General features: G+C 50.6%; 2 protein-coding genes across 5 annotated transcripts; one reads left to right on the top strand and one right to left on the bottom strand.

The window, feature by feature from the left end:
• Positions 1-73: 73 nt before the first annotated feature.
• On the top strand, positions 74-8,946 carry HTRA2 (HtrA serine peptidase 2). 2 transcript variants are annotated; one of them, XR_009566104.2, is made up of 10 exons: positions 74-662; positions 776-980; positions 1,070-1,264; positions 1,488-1,520; positions 1,751-1,856; positions 2,000-2,069; positions 2,738-2,833; positions 2,941-3,649; positions 5,856-5,998; positions 7,040-8,946. XR_009566104.2 is itself a non-coding variant. In XM_030877675.3 (8 exons), exons 1-8 carry the CDS (start codon positions 157-159, stop codon positions 3,104-3,106), a joined length of 1,377 nt encoding a protein of 458 aa, XP_030733535.1. In that variant the 5' UTR covers positions 74-156; the 3' UTR covers positions 3,107-4,747. The 2 variants fall into 2 exon arrangements, 1 of the variants encoding a protein (XP_030733535.1); XM_030877675.3 differs by lacking the exons at positions 5,856-5,998; positions 7,040-8,946 and having other exon boundaries at positions 2,941-4,747.
• On the bottom strand, positions 3,272-21,242 carry LOXL3 (lysyl oxidase like 3). 3 transcript variants are annotated; one of them, XM_070046828.1, is made up of 17 exons: positions 21,027-21,242; positions 19,302-19,626; positions 17,400-17,563; positions 16,552-16,766; positions 9,654-9,710; positions 8,960-9,019; positions 6,934-6,978; positions 6,528-6,744; positions 6,128-6,308; positions 5,839-5,993; positions 5,436-5,603; positions 5,139-5,301; positions 4,651-4,894; positions 4,443-4,558; positions 4,207-4,343; positions 3,987-4,098; positions 3,272-3,803 (listed from the first exon to the last, which is right to left on the bottom strand). In XM_070046828.1, exons 2-17 carry the CDS (start codon positions 19,612-19,614, stop codon positions 3,730-3,732), a joined length of 2,421 nt encoding a protein of 806 aa, XP_069902929.1. In that variant the 5' UTR covers positions 19,615-19,626; positions 21,027-21,242; the 3' UTR covers positions 3,272-3,729. The 3 variants fall into 3 exon arrangements, with proteins under 3 accessions (XP_069902929.1, XP_060165131.1, XP_030733520.1); XM_060309148.2 differs by lacking the exon at positions 8,960-9,019 and having other exon boundaries at positions 21,027-21,241; XM_030877660.3 differs by lacking the exons at positions 6,934-6,978; positions 8,960-9,019; positions 9,654-9,710 and having other exon boundaries at positions 3,273-3,803; positions 21,027-21,239.
• Positions 21,243-21,675: the final 433 nt, after the last annotated feature.

The raw sequence follows: 21,675 nt of genomic DNA, 5'->3' as shown, positions 1-21,675 counted from the left end.
GGCGGGGGCGGAGTCGGCCTTCCGGAATCCTTGGTTCCGGCGTGCACTTCTGGAGACTTCAGGTACCGGCGTGCTCCGCGTCCCGCTGTCCGCCCGCTAGCGTCCAGGGCGCCTCCTCTGTGCAGGGCGGGCGACGAGGCTCCCGAGGCGGAGCTGATGGCTGCACTGAGGGCGGGGCGGGGTGCAGTCTGGAGCCTCCGAGGATGGCGCGCTTTGGGAGGGGGTCGCTGGGGAAAGGGACCCCTGTTGACCCCTGACCTCCGGGCCTTGCTGACGTTAGGAACTCCTGACCCTCGGGCCCGAGTGACTTATGGGACCCCCAGTTTCGGGGCCCGGTTGTCTGTGGGAGCCCCTGAACCACGAACATGTCTGACGTCGGGGACTTCGGATCCCCGAGCACGGCTGATCCAGGGGACCCCAGATCCCCGGATCCGGGAAGACTCAGGGACCCCTGGAACCCGTCCGCGCGTGTGGCTGGCGGTGGCGCTGGGCGCTGGGGGGGCAGTGCTCTTGTTGTTGTGGGGCGGGGGTCGGGGTCCCCCGGCCGTCCTCGCCTCGGTCCTTGGCTCGCCGCCTCCCTCTCCCCGGAGCCAGTACAACTTCATCGCGGACGTGGTGGAGAAGACGGCCCCTGCCGTGGTTTATATCGAGATCTTGGGCCGGTAACGGTGGGGTAGACCCGGAGGAACCGAAGCCGCGGGTAGAGGGCGGGCGAGAAGGAGGGTCCGAGCCTCCTCACATCCGTGCTTCCCCAACCCCCGCCCCCCTATCCCAGGCACCCTTTTTCGGGCCGCGAAGTCCCTATCTCGAATGGCTCAGGATTCGTGGTGGCTGCCGACGGGCTCATCGTTACCAACGCTCATGTGGTGGCTGATCGGCGCCGAGTCCGTGTCAGGCTGCCTAGCGGCGATACGTATGAGGCCGTCGTCACAGCTGTGGATCCCGTGGCAGATATCGCCACGCTGAGGATTCAGACCAAGGTGGGGGTCTGGGCAGGCCATGTCTGGTTGGGGCTCTGAATTTGCTCACAGCTCCAGATGACAAGTCTCTTGTACCCATTCTCCCTTAGGAGCCTCTCCCAACGCTGCCCCTGGGACGTTCAGCCGATGTCCGGCAAGGGGAGTTTGTCGTTGCCATGGGAAGTCCCTTTGCACTGCAGAACACGATCACATCCGGCATTGTCAGCTCTGCTCAGCGTCCAGCCAAAGACCTGGGCCTTCCCCAAACCAATGTGGAATACATCCAGACTGATGCAGCTATTGATGTGCGTCCTGATAAGAGAGAAATGACAGACTAGGTTGGGGGAGGGGGTAGAGGTGTGTGATAGATGGTGGATTAGCCTGTATACAGAGGTTGGGTGGCAAAAACCGTGCCCACCCCTTCATGGGCTGGTAAAGGAGAGAATTTGGAGCAAGTGCCTCCATCCTGGTTTTGCCCCCAGGCATAGAGTCCCTGGATCTCTTCCATATTTTCTCCTTGTCCTGCAGTTTGGAAACTCTGGCGGTCCCCTGGTTAACCTGGTGAGTGGGACATCCTTTCCGAGAATCCCTGCCCCAGGTCAGTGTGGGAAGGGGTGGGTTTTCCCTAATTCAATGATGTTTGGTCAAGTTTCTGAGCAGTTTCTTGTTGGCTGTCTCCGGAATCCAGCCAGGTCTCCCCGACTCCCCAACACTCCCTGCTACTCTTGCTCAGGTACCCCCATCTCCTACTATTTGTTTGGGCTAGAGAATAGTGGGCTCTGTCCCAACAGGATGGGGAGGTGATTGGGGTGAATACCATGAAGGTCACAGCTGGAATCTCCTTTGCCATCCCTGCTGATCGCCTTCGAGAGTTTCTACATCGTGGAGAAAAGAAGAGTAAGCCTGGCTTGGGGGTAAACGGTTTCCTTTAAGTAGTGGGGGGTGGAGGTGGGGGCTTGTTGGAGAGGGGTCTGTTGGGAGGAGCAGGAGGGGGAAGGAAGGATGTAGCTGGGTGGGGCTTATTTGTCCCTCTGTCACAGATTCCTGGTTTGGAAGCAGTGGGTCCCAGCGCCGCTACATTGGAGTGATGATGCTAACCCTGACTCCCAGGTATGAGCTATAGGGGTAGGGCCATCAGTGTAACCAGTTGTGGGCACCTGGCACTTCTGTTGAGCTTCATTCTCAGTTCTGTCTTTATCTAAGATGAGTTGCCTCATACTTGGAACTATCAGAAGAGCTGTCCTCTCTCATCTTGATTTTCTCACCCCACTCCACTTCGCATACCTCCCACCTGATTGATTTCATCCTGTTATTGCTTTGATCTACAACCTCCAATCCATTAGCCTGGTGTTTAGGGGCCATTTTCCATGTCTTCAACTCAACCTTCCGGACATGGCTTCCCTATGAGTATATTCTGTTCCGTCCAACTTGATTTCCTAATCCCATGTTTTTGTTTATGTTGTTCTCATTTTATATAAATATAAGACCAATCTTTCTAGGTTTAGCTAAAGTTATGCCACCTCCTTCTAGCTTCTCTTAGGATTTTAGAATGACATTAGTGCTATTGATTTAATACTGTCATTTGGAATTAGTTACCTTTTATATACATGTCCCACTTCCTAACTGCTAGAAGGCAGAAATTGAATTGTTTTTGTCTCCAGAGGATCTAGTGCATGCCCTATCCATAACTTATCAGTGTGTTGATGAGAGATTTGAGGCGAACCCAGAATTGGGAGAGTGCCGTGGTGTGGTTAACAAAGTGATCTGTGTCCTTTCAGCATCCTTGCTGAACTACAGCTTCGAGAACCAAGCTTTCCTGATGTTCAGCATGGTGTGCTCATCCATAAAGTCATCCTGGACTCCCCTGCACACCGGTGAGGGAGAGATTGCACTGGGAGGTGGAGATGGGTGAGGTGTTTATGTGCCCTTGAACTGTGCCATCTATTCCCTCCTTTATCTCTCTGTCCACTTTTTGCCATAGGGCTGGTCTACGGCCTGGTGATGTGATCTTGGCCATTGGGGAGCGGCTGGTACAAAATGCTGAAGATATTTATGAAGCCGTTCGAACCCAATCCCAGCTGGCAGTGCGGATCCGGCGGGGACCGGAAACATTGACCTTATATGTGACCCCTGAAGTCACAGAATGAATGGATCAGCAAGAGTAGGAGGCTTCTGCTCTGATTTCTACCTTGCTTTCCTGGCTTGGGTTCTTATGGCACCCGGATGGAGGATTAAATGAACCAGTTGGGGGCAGGTCCCTCCAACTACCAGCACCAATCCCTGGGCCCTGAGGAATCACAAAAACACTTTTTATATAAAATAAAATTATACCTAGCAACATGTTATACTCAAAAATGAGGGGAAGGGTGGCGCACTGCTCTTTCCCCCCACAAAAAGGCTAGAGGTAAAGCCGTATCTCCCTGAACTGAGAGGAGATATTGGAGTTGACCATTCTGACCTCCCTGTTTAAGAAAACGAGCTGCTGCTGTCTTTTCCTGGGCAGTCAATCAGGTGCGCCTCTTTGTGGCGTGCTTGGTTTGGTGCTGGGCCTGGGAGCAAAATTCCCCATGCCTGGCCACAGATCCAGACAGCCGGCGTAAAAGGAGGGCAATAACTTCTGCTTGACAGTTCTACACCCACAGTGCACAATGGATGAGTGCCGTGGGCCTGCTGACGTCAAGGATTCCTTGGTAAGCTCCTGAGGTAATGGCAGCCTCAGACCCCTGCCATTAGGGGCCAGTTGTGGTCTGCAGAGGAGGGTGGTGGCACCTTAGATGATCTGGTTGCTGGTCTGGCCAGGGTAGCGTTCAAACCTCCTGTTGGCCTCTTCACTGAAGGCATCGCCTGCAAGGTGAACATGTGGTTTGGGCAGGAAGATTGACCCGTTGTGGGGAAGGGTGGGTAGAAGTGGGGAGACTGGAAAATACGGAAGTGTGTGGGAAGACATAGAAACAACCTAGGGAGAAGAGAATGAAGGCCTTTCCCTCCCATCCCCCAGTCTTTCTGGCTTCTCTTCCCACCAAATACCAATGTGGCAGTTGTGCACCCAGATGCGATGTCCATCATATTTGCAGTTACATTTCATTGCATTGTTGGTGAAGTCACTTTCTGCTACTTCAAAATTGGGGTTGATGACCACCTGTGAGTGGGAAAATGCCAGCTTAACCAGCTGCAGTCCTCAAATCCAAATGTGTCTTTAATAAACACTCCTCCCACTCAATAGCTGGAAATCTTAGATCCCAGGCACCTGCAGAATGTAGTTTCCTGGCTTCACATCTGTGATGTCAATCCATTGACAGTCGATGTCATGCCGGTAGAGATCCCAGCAACCCACAGTAATGCCCTGCTCTCCAAAGTTGGCACACTCATACCTCTTGGAGACATCTGAAGAGACAAGCATATGTCAGTGTGAGGCAAGGCTGTGAGTGTGAGGCAAGGCTGTGGGGATGAGGAAACTGTAGTCTACTCTAGGCCCCAACTCACCCTCCTGACACTCGGTGTCTTCTAGACAGAAACTAGCTTTGTGGCCCTCAGCCACCTTGGTGCCGTTGGGGGTCAGGATATCATAGTGAGTGAAGATGTCCATACTGTGATAATGCCTGTGGGGACAAGGGAACCCCTGTTTCCTTCCCTGCCCACAGCAGGCTTGCCCCGTCCCCAGTGGCCTTGCCCTTCTACTTGACCCTCTCACCCATGACACTCATGCCACACCCAGGAGTGGCGCCCAGCCTTGGGCCTGAAGTCAGCGCGTCCCAGGTTGTGGATCTGGGAGGAGAATCGGAGCAGACGCCGGTGGCCGTAAGGCCAGTTGGCTGAGCGGGCCGAGCTAGCCAGGCAGTTCTCTTCAGCAGCACAGTACAACATGTGCAGGGGCCTGTCCTCGATGTACGCGGTCTCCTGCACCAGTGCTGAGTGCAGCAGCAGATCTGACGCGGCTGCACCAAAGAAGGAAGGAGAGGGTTAGAACTCACTGCTGAGGGGCAGGGACAGATGGGAGTATGTCCATTCTCACCCCCACCCCCTGCCCCGCATCCCCTTCCCCCCACCCCCAGAAAGTTGGGTGAGACTGGTTTTCTGCAGGGAAGGCGGACCCCTCCGGATTGCAGCTCTCTCTCTCCCTGCAAAGGGGTAGGCCACAGCCTCCCTTCCCTGGCTTGAGTCACCCGACCCTTCACTCACTCTCAGAACAAATGACTCCAGCAGTGAAATGGCTTCCTGTCCTCTTGCAGGCGACGTGGGTGCCATGATGAGCACATTGGTCCAGGGACAGCTCAGTCCCTGTGCAGTGCACTCCACTCATCACCACCTCTGTTATATTCCCTGAGTCCCAGTACCAGGTCTCCTGGGGACATACAGAGGTGTTTTTGTGAGGCCACCATCCAGCCTCCCAGGCCAAGGGACTCATTTTGACAGTCCTCTGCCCCAAACACAGCCTTTGGAGGCAATAGCCTTGGTTCCTCTCTCCTTCCCACTCACCTGCAGGCCATGGTTGGCATAGCCCAGTCCGAGTTGCCTGCAGGCAACCATGGCCTCCAGTGTCCCCCAGTCATCCCCACAGATGAGGCCCCAGCGAAGGGACCCAGGTCCTCCTGTTTGCACCTCGACTCGCCCTTCATGTCGGCTGCGGCCCCCGCTGAGTCGGATCTGTAGTGACACAATGGAAGTACTGGGGAAGCTTTTGGGGGTGGAGTAGTGGGAGTCTGTAGCAGGCCTATGGCTGAATGGTGATTCAGAGGCACTTAAAGGGCTAGCAAGTGGTGGCATCAGGTGGGAGCTGCAGGATGGCAGGGGCATGGGGCAGTGGGCATCAGACTGCAGATCATGACCAGAACTGGATAGGATGTGAGACACCTGAATCAAGGTGGAAAGAATGACTGACCTTGGTCTCTACCCCAGTGTAGGGCAGGTTGCATCGGACTCCAGCATCTTGGCTATGGGAACAGTCCTCAGCTGTGATGTTCCTGTGGGGGCACTTCCAGAGGGAGGGTTCCTGGCCAGAGCATCGAACTTCACTCAAATGGATGGCACCCATGCCTAAGGTCAGAGGTCAAAGATCAGGAGGTTCTAACTTCCTTATCTGTCCAGGGGTCTCCTTCCTAAGGAATGTACCCTCCCCCAGGAGTGTGTACCTCCTCCTTCCCTCTCCCTCCCACCTGCACCCCCCTCACCCTGCCCCATGCGGGCACCGCTCAGAGCCTCTCGAGCACTCCCGAAGCCCAGCTCCCGACACACCACACTGGCTGCCTGCAGGTCCCACTTGCGGTCACAGACTGTGCCCCACGTGCCAGCCTTCAGGACTTCTACCCGGCCCTCTCCTGGGTGGGCTCCACCCTTTAATCGCACTCGGGCCTGTAAAGGAGAGAGAGGTGCCCAGCAGTGAATGGAAACATCAGCACAGACAGGGCTGAGTAGACCTGGGAGATGAATGAGATTCTGGTGGGAGGGAGCATGGGAGGTAGGAGGTTCCTCTCTGTCCTCAAAGGTCAAGGCTGTGCTTAATCAGGGGCTGGCCAGGCTAGGGGGTTCTCCGCCTGGGGTGGGGAAGGTCATAGTCACTGTCTCACACACCTCCCCCTGAGGCTTCGACTGTTGCTTCTTCTGGCCACTGGACGCTGCGTAGAGAGGGCTTGGCACACAGCTCACCACCGCAGGGCCCCCCCCAGGGCACCTGGTGGTGTCATTGGCACGATAGAACTCCAAGGAGCAGAGAGAGAGGTGGGCCTCCGTGCCCACGCACGCCACCCCATGCAGACCAAAGGAGTGTTGCTGCCGCTGGGCCAGCAGCCTGGGGGGACAGGAGTGGGAGCAGTAGGGTAAAGCAGTGCTCCTGCCTCTTTGCCCACATCCCTCCTCCCACTCCGTGCCTCCACCCATGACCACTTTAGCCCTTCTTCTTCCCCTCTTCTCCGCAAAAACACAGAGACAAAGAGACAAAGGTAATGGCGAGTTTCTAGGCCGAAAGAGCCTAGATTACCTGGACGGGGGCTGGTCCTTGGGGACCTTCTGCAGCAGAAGAACCCTATGGGAAGGAAGGCTCGTCTTGACTTGCCTGACAGAAACCTTGTTCTGTACGGTTTCAGGGTGCTGGCCCTAATGGAGGCTGAGGCTGACGCTACTGTGCAAAGACAATAGGAAGCCAGGACTGACCAGCTGGAAGAGATGGGTAGGAGGGAGTAGCTGACACAAACAGGAAGCCTGAATAGCCAGAGTGAGCAGATCCTTCTATTACGCTGTGACTGAAATAACTAAATGAGTCAGGATGCAAAGGAGTGAGTAAGTCTTGCGTCTACATGGCTTCTTAGAGGCCAGAGGGGTTTCCAGGCCAGAGGATGATGGGCAGTTATGGAAGAACAGACCAGATGGTGAACACAGGAAAGACTGGAGTTGGTATATACAGGAACGAAGATGTACAAATGCAAGACAGACAAAGAGGGGCCACGTGACCAGAGAAGGAGAGTGAATATGAACAACAGAAGGGTGAAGATATCCCCAGACCTGAGCTGAACTGTATGAGTCTTTAATGAGGTAGTCCATGCTTCTGCAGTTTAAATGTAACAGAAAGAATGTTCCATAGCCCCTCAAGTGGGAAAATGGGACTAAATTAGAGATGTTAAAACTTGGAAACACAGCGGAGAGATGCTAGAGAGAATGAAGAGACTTGCTTATTGACACCAACGGAATGAGATACTGCAGTGAGCCATGTGATGAGAGAAGTACGTTCTTCCCAGAACAGCTGGTTTGAACCCAGAGAGGAAAGGAACCAGATGAGGCCTGGTGTTGGTGGAGTGGGTCTGTGAGGCTGGTTTGGCAGTGAATTATTGCAGTAATGTGCTCCATTACTTGATGTCAGAGGAAGGAAGGAATATGACGATTTGAAGCCATTGGCTGGGAAGACACAGAGAGATGGACAAGTTATAAACAAATCAGACCAAGGAAGCCTGGAGACTTTACAGAATACCTTTGCGAGCTCAAGATAAGTGGATTCAAAGAGACCAGGTATTCTCCCAAAGTCCTGTCTGGCTGAAAATAAAAGTCAAAGACGCCATCAGAGGAAAAAGACATCTCTCTTCTAAACTCTCTCCTCCTTTTTTCCCCATAACTGACAAAATAAAAACACCAGTGTGCATTTTAATGTGGGGGGTCAGGGAAGGCCAGAGTATGGCCATGTTGGGCAAGATGACCCTAAGCTGGAAGGGCACTACAAGAACACCCCCAAATTCCAAGCCCCTTTGAAGGCACCAGAGGGAGGAGCTGGGGAATGAGGGGTACCAGGGGCCACTGGGTGATCTCGGAATGCTGTGAAGAGAGGAGGAAAGAATAGAAAGGGATGACTTCTCTATGCCTCAACTACTGCTGAAGAAGCTATCAGAGAGACTTTTCATGGACAAATTGCCTTTAGAAACCAAGTGAGACACAATCATCGGGATTGGAAGCTTTCCATTCCCTGGGCTTCTGAAGGAACCCAGGAGGAAAATGATGGGACTGGGAGCCTAATTGTGTGAACTGGGCCAGAGATCAGGACTTCCATGTGACTCCATCCCTGACAAAGTTTCCAGAGGGGATCCTCAGTCTCACTTCCAAGCTGGTAGCACTTATTTTTAACAATTAAATAAAGGTAGGATGGGAACACTGATCCCTTAGGCAAACTTAACTTCTTGGGGGAGAGGCAAGCATGGCATCTGAAGGACAAGAGTGCCAGAGTATCTACTAAAATCTGCTGGGGGAAGATAAATAAGCATGTGGAACAAGGGTAGTCAGTGGATGAACTTCTGAGATTTTCAGAAATCCTGTGACAAGCATAATTCCTCAGAGAACCACATAAGGGCCAGTCTTACTTTACATTTCGGTGACTCATCTGGAAGGTGGCTTGTAACAGTTGCTGCTGCTCTTCCACCTCTTGGTGGAGGCTTCTCTTGGACCCCTTCCTGACCACAGCCCGACGCCCCTGACTCGTCACTCGGCACTCCCTCTCCTCTCCACTTAGCCTGAACTTTATTTACCTCTTGATTGGCCCCCTGCCCACTCGGGGTTTGGGTTTGGCTTTAAGCTTGATGATTGGTCTGAAAAAAGGAGAAAGAAGTTATTGGAGGTAGTGGTCAGGTATGTTGCCAGGGAAAAGTAAAGGATTATTATTATTATTTTCTGTTTCTAGGAAGGACCCTTCATGCAGAGTATGGGGAGGGGCAAAGCCAAGGCAGTCAGATTTTCCACATATACTGCTGCATACCACTTAACTATTTTTGGAATACATGCTGCTCTCTGGGTTCAGCAACAGTTATGAGAAAACTAGTTATGTCAATCCAGGTGGTGAGGGGAGAGGAGATAAGAGGAATGGTAAAGGGAGAAGAGAGAATGGGAATGCAGATGAATTAAGGGAGGTTAGGAGTTGGGGCAGGGGAGGAAGCATGCAGGTGGCTGAGGCTGGAGTCCAAGCTATTTGGGGGAAGTATAAAGATGCAGAGGCTTTTCCTAAGCCATTCCTGCATTATTTCCTCCTTGGGCTTCCTAAGATCAAAGCTTACCCATCCCCATGCCTGCCTCCCCTCCCCTCCCCCCTGGAATGGCCATTTTCCAGTCATATCCCTGATTCATCAGCTTGGGTTCTGGGATGGACATGGATAGGCTGCCTTCCATCCATCCACCTCCTGGGGTCACAGGGATGAGCAGGAGGTCCCGGGGCTCTTGCCCCATTACCTTCCAAGGGGCTTGGAGCGTCGGGCCGAGGCTTTGGCCGCTCGCTTCCTCAACTTTCTGTGAGGATAAGACAACAGCAGAGTCAGGATCAGTCTAGAACTAAGTGGGAAAAGCTAGTGCAACTGGGACCAGGGGCAAGATTTCTTTTCCAATAGTTAGAGGGCTCCTGGTGGCAGGATCTTATAACATCAGATACCTCCAAAGTTCAACCCTTCACAGCTGTTTGGCCTCATAAGTACGTAACCAGACAGGTGAGCAGCAGTGAAGGACATGGACTCGGGGCTGATAAAGACCCTATACCAGGACCCACAGAAATTAGGTTAAGGCAGACAGGGAATAAGGACTCTTGGGTTGATATTAGGGCTGATCTAAACCTGGAGGGAGGGCTAGGGGAACGGGTGTAAGTAGAAGGGTGTTAGGATTGTTAGGATTGCCAGACTGACTAGGCAAGGAGAGGGAACTGGCTTGGTCACACCTAGAGAGGCTATGTATTCTTTTCTCGGATGCTCTCTGGCTTCTGGCATGTCCAGGCCTGAGGCCAGTGAACCAGGACCACGGACCAAGGCTGGATAGTAAGGGACATTAACTTGGTCTGACTGCGGAGCATAAGGCCAGGCTGCTTAGGATGACAGAACCCTTCCTGCTTTAGTTAAATCCCATATGCTTTAGTCATTGCTTTAGTCATTCACAAACTGAGCTCATTTCCCAAACTTACTTCCAGGGATTAAGTTCTAAAACCTTATTTCTTCTTAATTGGCCTAAATATTTGACCTATTTTATTCTTCAAGAAGTTGCCTTAAGTCTAATGCATGGAAACGAGGTCTGTTTCTCCACTCATTCTCCCTTTGATTTCAAAGACTTTCACTTTGCCCCCTTTGTCCTGCCCAACTATGTATAATGAATGCAGGTCTTGTCTGTCCTTACAAAATTTATGGAATTCCCTGTCATCCTCTTAGTTATCATCTCTTTGAACATGTTCCTGCTCTGCTGTTTCTCTTGAGGAGTCATCTTTGGATGTGGTATACTATGTGCAGATGTGCTAGGATTTTAATAAATAGATTTTAACAGGGCTGAATCTGCTTGGTACCTCCTGCCCTGGCTTCTTACTGAGGATGTACTTAGTTGGTCTTTTTGCCAAAACGTTCAATGTGTCCAACATTCCTAGCAAAGAGTCTACAATAACTCTCGGGTCCCTTTCCTGAAAGACTACTAAGAAACTTTCCTGAGACGCTACTAAGAGTTTAGAATGTTTCATCATATATGTATAGTGTGAAACTTTTTCTCTAGATGTGTTTTTCTCAAACATGTCTGAAATGAAGTATACTTGGTACTTTCTTTCACCAGTAACCCAAAGAGATCATTCTGATCTCCAGCGTTGTATTCAGAAAAATGTTGTATTACCTAGAAATTTAGAAGTACTTCTTCTCTAAGTTATGTAAGGACTATATAAGGTCTTTATATTATATATTATATGGTATATATAATAATATACGTTATAAGGCAAATACAGGTTACATTAAGGACCTGGTACTTGTTTAGGACCAGTACTGATATTTGTCTTCATTGACATTTCTTCATTCACAAATGTGCTTGTTTTCCCTATCATTTGTTCCTTCAAGCATCAAACATAAAAAGCTACCTGCATCTGCACATCCTTTTCTCATTGCAACTGTCTTTCTTCTCTAAGGCCACTGCCCCCAAACGTTTCTGAATTCCTTCCTCTATGTTCCTTTCTCTCCTTCTCAATTGAGAAGTTGCACATAACCTCTCCTTCTCAATCGAATCCTTTTAAACATGTTCAGCTCTCTCTCTGTCACACACACACACACACACACACACACACACCCTCCACCCCACATCTTTCTCCCTCTTCATAGAAAAACTTTTCAGTGGTTGTCGATACTCATCATCTTTCCTGCCACTCACTCCTTAACCCACCCCTTTCTGGTTTCCGCCCCCCCGCATCACTCTGCGATAATAAATCCAGAAGATTTTTTTTCTTCTTTTTTAGTCTTCATCCCATTGACTCTTGGTAGCATCTGGCACTGCTGTTCTCTCTTTCCCTCCTTGGCTGTCACAACACTACTGGCCTTGTTTCAGTCCTAATTCTGGTTGCTCTTTCTTGGTCTTCTTATCAGGCTCCTCCTCTATATAGTCATTTAAATTTTTAGAGCTCTAAGGCATTCTTCTCACTCCACATCCTCTCTTTATATGTTCTCGTTCACACCTAACCTTGTATATTCCATTGCCTTCTTGATGTTCCTACTTAGATATCTCAAAGTTATCTAAAATTTAATGTGGGTCTAAAAAATAAACATAACTCTTACAGCAAAATCTATGCCGGAAACCTAGGAGTCAACCTTGACTCTTCTCTCTTCAATCCGTAACGAAGTCCTGTCAATGTTCTGTCCTAAACAACTCTCTAATCCATTTGCTCTTGCCCTTCTCTAAACCATTCTCAGAAATGCAGTCAAAGTAATCTCTCAGAGCCACAAACCTGATCATGTCCTCTCACAGCCCTCCTCATTAAAAAACTTCAATGATTTTCCATTACTTTTATCATAAAGATCCAAATCCTTAACATAGCCTATAAGGTCTTCTATGATTTGGTGCCTAACTAACTCTCTCGTCACCTCTGTATTCTGAGCACCTTGCACAGTGCTTGGCAAATAGTAGGAGTTCAATAAATATCTATCAAGCTGAAATGAACTAGAAGAGTGACTTCTTAAACAGCACTTAAGCTCTTAGAACTTCAACTTCTTTGCCTGAAAAAGGGCAGTAAATGGTTCAATTATCTGTACATTATTTTCCTCTTCTAAGATTCTACAACTTTCACATGTTCTAGGGTAGAACTAACAAACCAAGTTTAAAAATGATAAATATATCGCATTCTGATTTTCTTATTCTCTAAATCTTACTGACTTCCTCTAAAAGCTAGCAGATGCATCTTCTTTCTCTAAGGAAGGTAGAGTTGTTTATAACTATCTTGCCTAGGCTTTATAATTGTATTACCTACGAGGATTCTCCCTCTGTCCGACTTGACCTGTGACGGCGTATCTATACACCATATCCAAATCACAGAATCTCCCAGGACCCCTGTAATCTCTTTCCCCACTAAGAATGAACACTGTACTAAGTATATTTCCTTCTCCAGCCTTCATATCGCAGACTCAGTAAGAGATCCCAATAGGTACACAAATATTCCTGATTTCCGAAACTTACTTGAGGCTGTATATACGTGGGGACAATTCCTGGGCCTCAAAATGCCCCGGGATGGCCCACGTCTAAAGTTAGTTCATATTAACTTGAAGCCCAGAGATGCCTGATGGATACCATCCTTCTCTTGAGCAGCTTCAGTATCATTTTAGTTCTTTCTTCTCTTATTTTCTATATTCTATCAGTCATCCTACATCTATTCATTCCCCTCTCTCCTCGTTGTCATCCTCCCCATCAGCTTCATGTTTATAACTCCTGACTAATCTTACTGCATCTAGAACTTCCTCTTCCAGTTCACTACTATCAAACTTTTAAAAACATTGGCCTTATTTTATCACTGTCCCATACAAGTACTTTTATTTTTTAATTTTCCATAAGATAAAGGTAAAACTCTCCAATCTGGCATTAAAAGTGTTCCATTTTCTAGCCTTACTCTATCCATTCGGATCTTTCTTCCACTATTTCTCAGTATAAATCTTCTACTCTTGTCAACTGTCTTTCAAAATATCCTATTCATTTTCATCTTTGTTGGGGTCAGCAATAACTTCATGTTGCTAAATCCAGTATTCATTTCTCAGTCCTCATGTTTTTAGACCCATCAGCGGCACTGACACACTTGATCACTCTTCCTTGAAGCACTTTACTTGGCTTCTAGGCCTCCACACTCACCTGCTTCTTTTTCTACCTCACCTCCGTTTGCTTTTTTTTTTTTTTTTTTTTGCGGTACGTGGGCCTCTCACTGTTGCGGCCTCTCCCGATGCGGAGCGCAGGCTCCGGACGCGCAGTCTCAGCGGCCATGGCTCACGGGCCCAGCCGCTCCGCGGCATGTGGGATCTTCCCGGACCAGGGCACGAACCCGCGTCCCCTGCATCGGCAGGCCAACTCTCAACCACTGCGCCACTAGGGAAGCCCTGCATTTTATTGTTGTTGTTGTTTTTTGTTTGGCTACGCCGCACCACGCCATGCAGCACGCGGGATCTTAGCTTCCTGACCAGGGATCGAACCCGTACCCCCTGCATTGGGAGCACAGAGTCTTAACCACTGGACTGCCAGGGTAGTCCCCTCTTTGCACTTTGCCTTATCTTTGCCTTATCTCCCTGACGCTTGATTCTGCCACATCCCTTACAGTCTATTCTTAACAAAGCAGCCCAAATAATACATAAAAAGTGGAAGTCAGATGTCACACCTCTGCCCAAAACCTTATCTCACACAGAGTAAAAACCAAAGACTCTCAAATGGCCCTACATGATCTGGCTCCCCATTCTTTCCCTATGTCCACCTGCATCACGTGTCCTATCATTTTCTCCCTTGTTCACTCAGGTCCAGCCCCAGGGGTCTCCTGGAGCATGACAAGAATCCCCCATCCCCCACATCGTGATACACACCACCACACTCCCCAGGATCTTCTCATTTATGATGCCTCTTCCTGGAGATGCTCATCTAGATTTTTGCATAGCTTGTGCCTTCGCCTCCTTTAAATATTTTCTCAAATGATGCCTCCTCTGACCTATTTAAAACTGCAATCCCAGTCCCGCTTCCTAACCCTTTCCCTGCTTTATTTTTATCTATTATGCCCTTTGCCATCCTTACATTTTGTAATGTTACTCGTTTTCTGGTATTTCCCTAGTCCATGAGATCAGGGATTTTTGTCTGTTTTGTTCATTATTGAATCCCTAGTATCTACAACAGTCCCTGGCACACAGTAGGCACTCAATAAATAAATGTTGAATGAATGACTCTCTACACTTTTGTTCATGCTACCCTCTTCACCTGAAATGCCTGCTATTTAAATCGTACTAATCTTTCAGAACCTGGTGTTTGGATTAGGAAAGGTAAAGAACAAGCACAGGGAAAGAAATATAGCCCCAAGGTAGATAATAACAAAGGAGCACAGCACATAGATGTTTTAAACCATATGAGTCCCTATGCCAGATAAAGTATATTCCTTGGGGCTGAAAGATGTGTTTCAGAGCCAAGGCAAAGAAAATCTGAGCAAGTATGGAAAAGACTGGAGGTTGGATAATGTACTGATTTTTGAGAAGGAAGAGGATTCTTCAATCTACAGATAATATTCTAGAATAAGTTATTAAATAGAAAGTTTGTGAGCATTGAGGAAAAATATGGTGATCCTTAGAAATCTAAAAGGATTTCAGTAAAAATTAGCCCAGTCAAACCACCAAGATTTCCTTTCTTGGTAAGATTACTAAATTGGAAGGCTGCAGAATGGCTGTGAACATAATATAGCTGGATTTTAGCAAAGACTAATAACATCTCCCATGATTTCATTACAGATAAGATGGTATAATGTTCGCTACATCATTGTAGTGTTCAGTTTGTTCCCAATTGGCTGAAAAAACATTTTACAACTAATGATTAAAGGTTTGATGTAAATCTGGAGGATTCATAAGAAGAGTTAGACTTTGGTTTTAAAGATTTCAACAATTTTAACAGTCACTTTGATGAAGTCAGGAAGCAGAGCTATCATATCTATTGAACAGAGGAGGCAGGGAGGGATGACAAGTGGAAAATAATGTCAAGATTCAAGATAATCTCATGGGATCATCATGGCTTTTTAATGGTTTTTAAATGATGTATAAACTAATAGGGTAAACTCAACAGATTTAGGCTACTCTATCAGTATCAAGGATGAGAGAAGACCCAATTTAGGTGATTACAGGGTCAATATGAGCAGTGGGATGCTGCCTCAACAGAAAGGCAATGCAAAATCTACACATGCTTTAATTAAAAGTGAGCATTTCTGCTGTACCCTGCCCTGATCAGACCACATCTGAAGTAGTGTGCCCAGTGGAAGGTCACCCAGATGTTAAGAAGTCTTCCTGCAAAACTGATCTAAGGAAGAGATGAAGAAAACAATCATTTAAATTACAGAGAAATTTCTAAATTTCTCAAAATGCCAAATTAGATGCTCCAGGGAAGCGAGACGCTGTTAAGCACAGAACCGGTCACCAGTGTGATCCGTTTCCTAGAGGCCGGCGCGTACACCAGGGCTCCAGAGCAGGTGAAGAGGGCCGGCTTCTGGGCCGAAGCATATTCTGGAAAACTTGCCTAGGAGTCCTGAGGGCTCGCGCGGTCACAGACGCCTCGTGGGCCGCCTGGACCCAGGGAGGCGCCAGGCCCCTCCCGGCGCCCTCCGGCCTTCAGGGATTGGCGCTCTGGCGGGGACCCACCGCCCCGGGGATGCTCCGGGCCTGTCACCTTCAGACTCCCGGCGTCCGGCCCCGCCCCAGTTCCGCCTCTGCAGGGCATGGCCGCGCCCCCACCCCCCCTAACTCGACCCGCGGGCTCCTGGGCCGCGCCAGCGCCGGCACCGTAACCGCGACCGCCCGCGGGCCTGCGGGCCGCTGGGCATGGCCTCGCGAGACCCGGCGCTCGCCCCGGGTCGCGGAGACGCCGCCTGGCGACCGATGGAGTCACGGGCACCGACGCCATAGCCGCCGCTCACCCCGCGCCGGCTTGGGCCGCTAGAGAGCTCGAGCCTCGCCGGGCCCGTGGCAGACTCGCCTCGGGGACCGCTTCATGGTCCCGCGATATTTCTCATCTCTCCAGTTTAGCAGAGGCCTCCACATTTCCCCACTCTTCCGGAGCCCAGGTTCCCCCAGTGCCGCAGCCCCCTCGGAGGTCTCTCAACACCATTCCCTAACAAGCTCCCTCGTCCCTTCACCTGTAGAAGGCCACGTTGACCCTCTTTTCGCTAGGGAAGCCCAGCATCCCGCAGACCACGTGGCTGTTATGGGCGCTCCATCCTTTATCACACACTTGCGACCAGCCGTCTGGAAGCCTGACTTCGACCAGTCCCTCAGTCACGGGCAGGGGCCGCCTGCCCCGCCCAACGGCTGGTCGAATTCGTACCTCCTCCACTTGCAGGTGATGCTCTACCTGGGGATGGGACCACAAGTAGAGGAAGGAATCCCAATGACACCTTTCGTATGTCCGGCCACCCTCAAGGAACCCTGATTGAGTGTGCTTGCTGTAAACCCAATGGCGAGACGGGGCTGAGAGGCAGGCCTGCTCTCTAGGAGGTGTGTGGGTGTGTTGACCCTCCTGCAGCCATGAGTGTGCAAGGACATGCTATGCTCTGAGAAATGACTAAGGGTCCAGAAGAAGCTGGGGAAGGAGCATCTAACTCTGCCTGGAGCCTGAGGGAGCACTTCACAGAGGAAGTGGTATTGAAGGAGGAGGAGAAAGTAAGAAGGGAGATGTCCCCGGAGAGGAGGAACATCTGAGGTGAAGGAGAGCACAGTGCCCTGAGGACCAGGGATGAAGTTGGAGAGGCTCATGCCAGGCTTAGTAACTTGAATGCTAATGCTAAAACCTGGACTATACAGTGTCTCGGAGCCCTATCATTTTGTGCCCCCCCAAGTCCCCCACCAACCCAAATTATCCCCTTGGGCATATGGGATCCTCTACCTTCTAGTATCTGCGCATATAACCACTCCACAGCCCCCTGTGTCTCGCCACCCTGGGTGGTGTGTGTGTGTGAGTGTGTGTGTGTGTTTATGAACTACAGACCTCAATGACATTGGAATCCAAGAAGCCGGGGAGGCGCTCGTCCTTGCAGATGACCCCGGCATCCTCATCGTGGGTACAGTCACTGTTCCCCCAGCCCCGGGAGGCACATTCAGTCACACTCCGCTCAGTCCCACTGCAGCTCAGGTTGTCCAGCCAGATGCGGCCTGTGGAGGGGCGGGAGATAAGGGGACAGAGGGGCTTGGAGAGGTAGTATGGGGATGTTGGTGAGAATGAGCATGGAAGCCTCATACCTGGTAAGGTAATGAGTGGGGAAGGGACAGGGGACCCTGGAAAGGAATACGAAAGGGAGCATAGGATTGATGGAGGGTTGATAGTGATCTGGGGATACCCAAGAATTTGGTAGGGTGAATAAAAAAAACCAAGAGTCAACACTGAAGTTCTGATCAGCCCTTACCCATTCAATGACAGCTACAATTAATCAAGTACCTACTGTATGTGAGGCAATCTGCCGAGGTATGTACATATGTGAGCATCCTTAGAACAGAGCTGCCAGAAGGTATTATCACCATTTCGTATAAAGAAATTGGAGTTCTGAGGAGTTAAGTAACTTGACTAAGACCACAGCCAATACATGGGGGCTTAGGGATTTGAGCCATTTGTGAGATTTGGAAATGTAAAATCCTTTCACCTCAGCCTTACATTCTCCCATGTGCCCCCCATGTGCATTGCCACGTTGCCCTGCGTTCTTCTCTCTGCCTGGATCAAACTGAAATGAATATCACCGACTTTCTCTCAGAATTGGGTGGCCCCTCAAAGGTTGGTCCCAGCCAATGTGCAGGGACCCCTCATGCATATCCTGACAGGACTTACCCAGCTTCTGCTGGGATACCTACCTCCTGCCCCAGCAGGCTGTTGGAACCATCACAAAGTCCTTGAGACTCTTTTATGACTCCCCCACTCCAGGTCTGATTCAGTCCTTGATGCCATCCAGAAAAATCCCTCAGCCAAACGACTGTACTCACATTTGAAGACAACCGTCATGTAATTGTTATCCAAAGCTTTTTCCTTTCATACCAAATATCCCTGGTTTCTTCAGCTATTCCTTGAAAATTGGCTTCCAATCTTTCACATCTGGCCAGCTCTCCTCTGAATATACTTCCATTTTTAGGATCTTAGTTCCCTGACCAGGGATTGAACCTGCACCCTTGGCAGTGAAAGCGCGGAGTCCTAATCCTGGATCACCATGGAATTCCCAGTACTTCCATTTTCTACTGTCTCTCTGGAAATGTGGCATCTAAAGTGACACTTCATTCCAGAAGTGATCTAGCCAGTGGAAACTGGGGGATTAGCTTCAGACTGCACCAGTTTCTGTCTATCAATCTCACTGTGAGCTCATACAGTGTAAGCACCCCCAGGTCTCAGAATTGTTCCTAATCCCCTACTACCCACATTCATACTTGTCCTAGAGTTTATACTTGTCTTTGGTAAGTTCCAGCTTGTTGGTTTCAGCTCTGGTCTATAATCTGATTTTGTTGGCTGCAGTATCTGTGATTCCTTCTGGCTTTGGGACATCCAGACATCATTTACCTGCTTTCAGCTTCCCATGAAACCAGTTGTACTTTAATCATACAGGGCTCACCTGTGTCAGCGCTGTCTTTGCACGTAGCTTTGTAGACTCATACTTTGCAGCAGAAAGGAACTTAAGAGTTCACCTAGTCATTTTGCACATGGGGCATCTGAGGCTCAGAGAAGGCACTGACCAGTCTAATTTCACACAGCTCTGAGAAGTGACTGCTGGTTGGTTTGTCCCCCATGGTTGTACTTGACACTGGCTTTTCTTGGTGTTCTGTGTCCCTATGGCTGTGCCATCCTGGTGTTCCCTCTCCCTACATTTAGGTTGCACTTTGGCAATACCTAGGCTGTGCCTGGAGCATTGCTCACCTGTTCCAGGGCCGTATTTGGCACTGTGGGTCCAGCCTGTGGCCTCTGTGAAGCCCAGCTCCCGGCATAGGACATGGGCAGCCTGCAGTGTGAAGTCGTCATCGCAGATGGTGCCCCATTCGCCAGCCCGCTGGATCTCCACGCGGCCCTCGAAGGGCTTCCTGGGGAAGCCGGCCAGCCGGAACCGTAGCCCCTGGCTCCCAGCCCTCTTCTCAGGGGCCGTGGATGGGGATGGAGATCCCAGGCACGAGCTGCACAGCAGGCACAGCAGCAGCCCCCACAGGCTCCACTGCCAGACACTGACAGGTCGCATGGCAAGGAAGGCCTGGGTGCCCCAGAGAGAGAATATGTGAGAGAAGCTGAAATTGAGCCAGGCCCAGGTCTGAGAGAGGTCATGAGAGGAAAAGAGACACTGGTTAAGACCAGAGACAGACAGTGCGAGAGAAAGAGAGGGACCCACGGACTAAGAGAGACAGTGAGAAAGGAACACATACTAAACAAGAGCAGAAACACAGAGTCAAAGAGGCACACAGACTGAGAGACCCAGATTGGGGGGCGGGGGAGGGAGAGAGAGAGGCTCTCCCTCCCTTTTGTGAAGAATAGAACTCTCACTATTAGTTGTGATGTCTCACAATGTCCTTTCCCTAGTTCTGCTATCATCACCTCCATACCCCGACTCGTGGGTCAAGGAGACCCAGTGATCAAAAGACAGAGATTAGAGACCAAGATCAGAGAATGGTCCAGATAAAGAGGAAGAGACTGAGCAAGAGACACGGAGAGGGAGACCCAGACAGAGAGAATGTGAGAGGAAGGGAAACTGTGGGAATGAAAGGGGACCAAACAGAGACAGTAGAGAGAGACACAATGTTGAAGATGGATAGAGAGGGATCAGGAGAGAGCCTGGCACACAGAATTGGGGGGCAACTGAGAAAGGCAGGCAATAGGTGAGGAGGAGGGGAACTGACAAGAGCCAAGGAGCAGAGGCAGAAGGGACCCAGATGATCCTATTCAGCCAGTCAGACAGAGGACAGATAGCTACTGATTGTGGAGACAGGCAGGCAAGGAGGGGCTTAGGAGACCCTCGGATCTCAGGTCCCCTGAATGGGAGCCAAGCCGAGTCCTCTCTGGGCAGATTCCAGGCAGAGAAGGCAGAGAACCAGAATGCACTGGAGAACTCTTGCACATCCTACAAGCCCTGCAGGGTCAAGGGGCCCAGGAGGGCCAGGCCTCAAGGTGGGGGGGGAATGGGGTGGGGTTTTCCAAGGCTCCTGCCAACACCGCCATCTCTGTCACGGGCAAGCGGAGGCGAGAGCACCAATCGGCTTCTCTGCCAAGGCCTTCCCTCTGTCTGGGGCGGAGAACAGCCCCTCTACAGTGAGCTCCCCCTTCCCCCCCCACATGCTTCCCCCAACTTAAACAACCCAACAGGGCAGCTTTGTTTGGGAACATTTTGGCTTGGGGACCCAGGGAGAGGGCCTCACAGAGGAACCCCCAGCCTTAGGGCCCTCCCGGCTGCCCTATTTGGAACATCCTGCAGCCCCCGCCCCCCAATATCTGCTTCATTTCTCCACTCTTCTTGTGTTTCACTCTTCTTTGACAATAATAAAACCCTCAGTAGCTTGACTTCCCTTTGACTTTATCCCACATCACCCCTTTTCCCAGGTCCCTCCACCATCCTCCATCCACAACTCTCCTTCCTCCCACGGGCAGCGTGACTCCCCCTACCTGTGGCTGAGCGGGGGCCGTAGCGGCTGGGAGAAGAGTCCTGGTCCTGGAGTTCAGTCCTAGGACTTACAAAAAAAGTGCTTGTCCAGGGGAGACTTACCCCCCTTTCTCCCCCAGCCCTTTCGTTCCTCCCACGTCCCCTTGAGCCCTCCCACATTCCGCCTTCTCCCACGATCCCTCCCAGGCCAGTTCCCTCCTCTTCTCCTCCCTCCTCTTTGGAGCAGGCCGCAGTCGCCGCTCCACCTCCCTCCCGCCCCCCTCCCCGCCTCCCAGCCTGCTTAATAAAACTTTCTTTTCTCGCGGGTTGGGTGCAGGGTAGCTGCGGCCAGAGAGCTGGACACAGAAGAGGCCACGGGGCCGCAGACCGTCCTGCGTCCCGTGCAGCGACTCGGCTCCGAGTTCCGGAAAGTCTTCAGTCCCTAGCCCTTCCCCCACGTCCCCTGCTCCGCGGATCTTAAAACAGCCCAACTCCGGCCGAGCAGGGGTCGGGTCGTGTCTGGGGAATTGAAGCCGCGAGGGCACGTATGGTCCCTCCAATGCCCCAGGGTGCCCGTCGGCATTTTCGAGATGATGTCACGGCCTTCACTCTGACGTCACGTTGAGCATCTGATGTAGTACGCAGCCCCCAAGCCTAGGCGCCGGAGTCCTC

Source organism: Globicephala melas, chromosome 12, assembly GCF_963455315.2.
Source record: "Globicephala melas chromosome 12, mGloMel1.2, whole genome shotgun sequence".
Taxonomy (NCBI): domain Eukaryota; kingdom Metazoa; phylum Chordata; class Mammalia; order Artiodactyla; family Delphinidae; genus Globicephala; species Globicephala melas.
The sequence above is the reverse complement of the archived record's forward strand: the minus strand, read 5'-3'. Positions and strand labels throughout refer to the sequence as shown.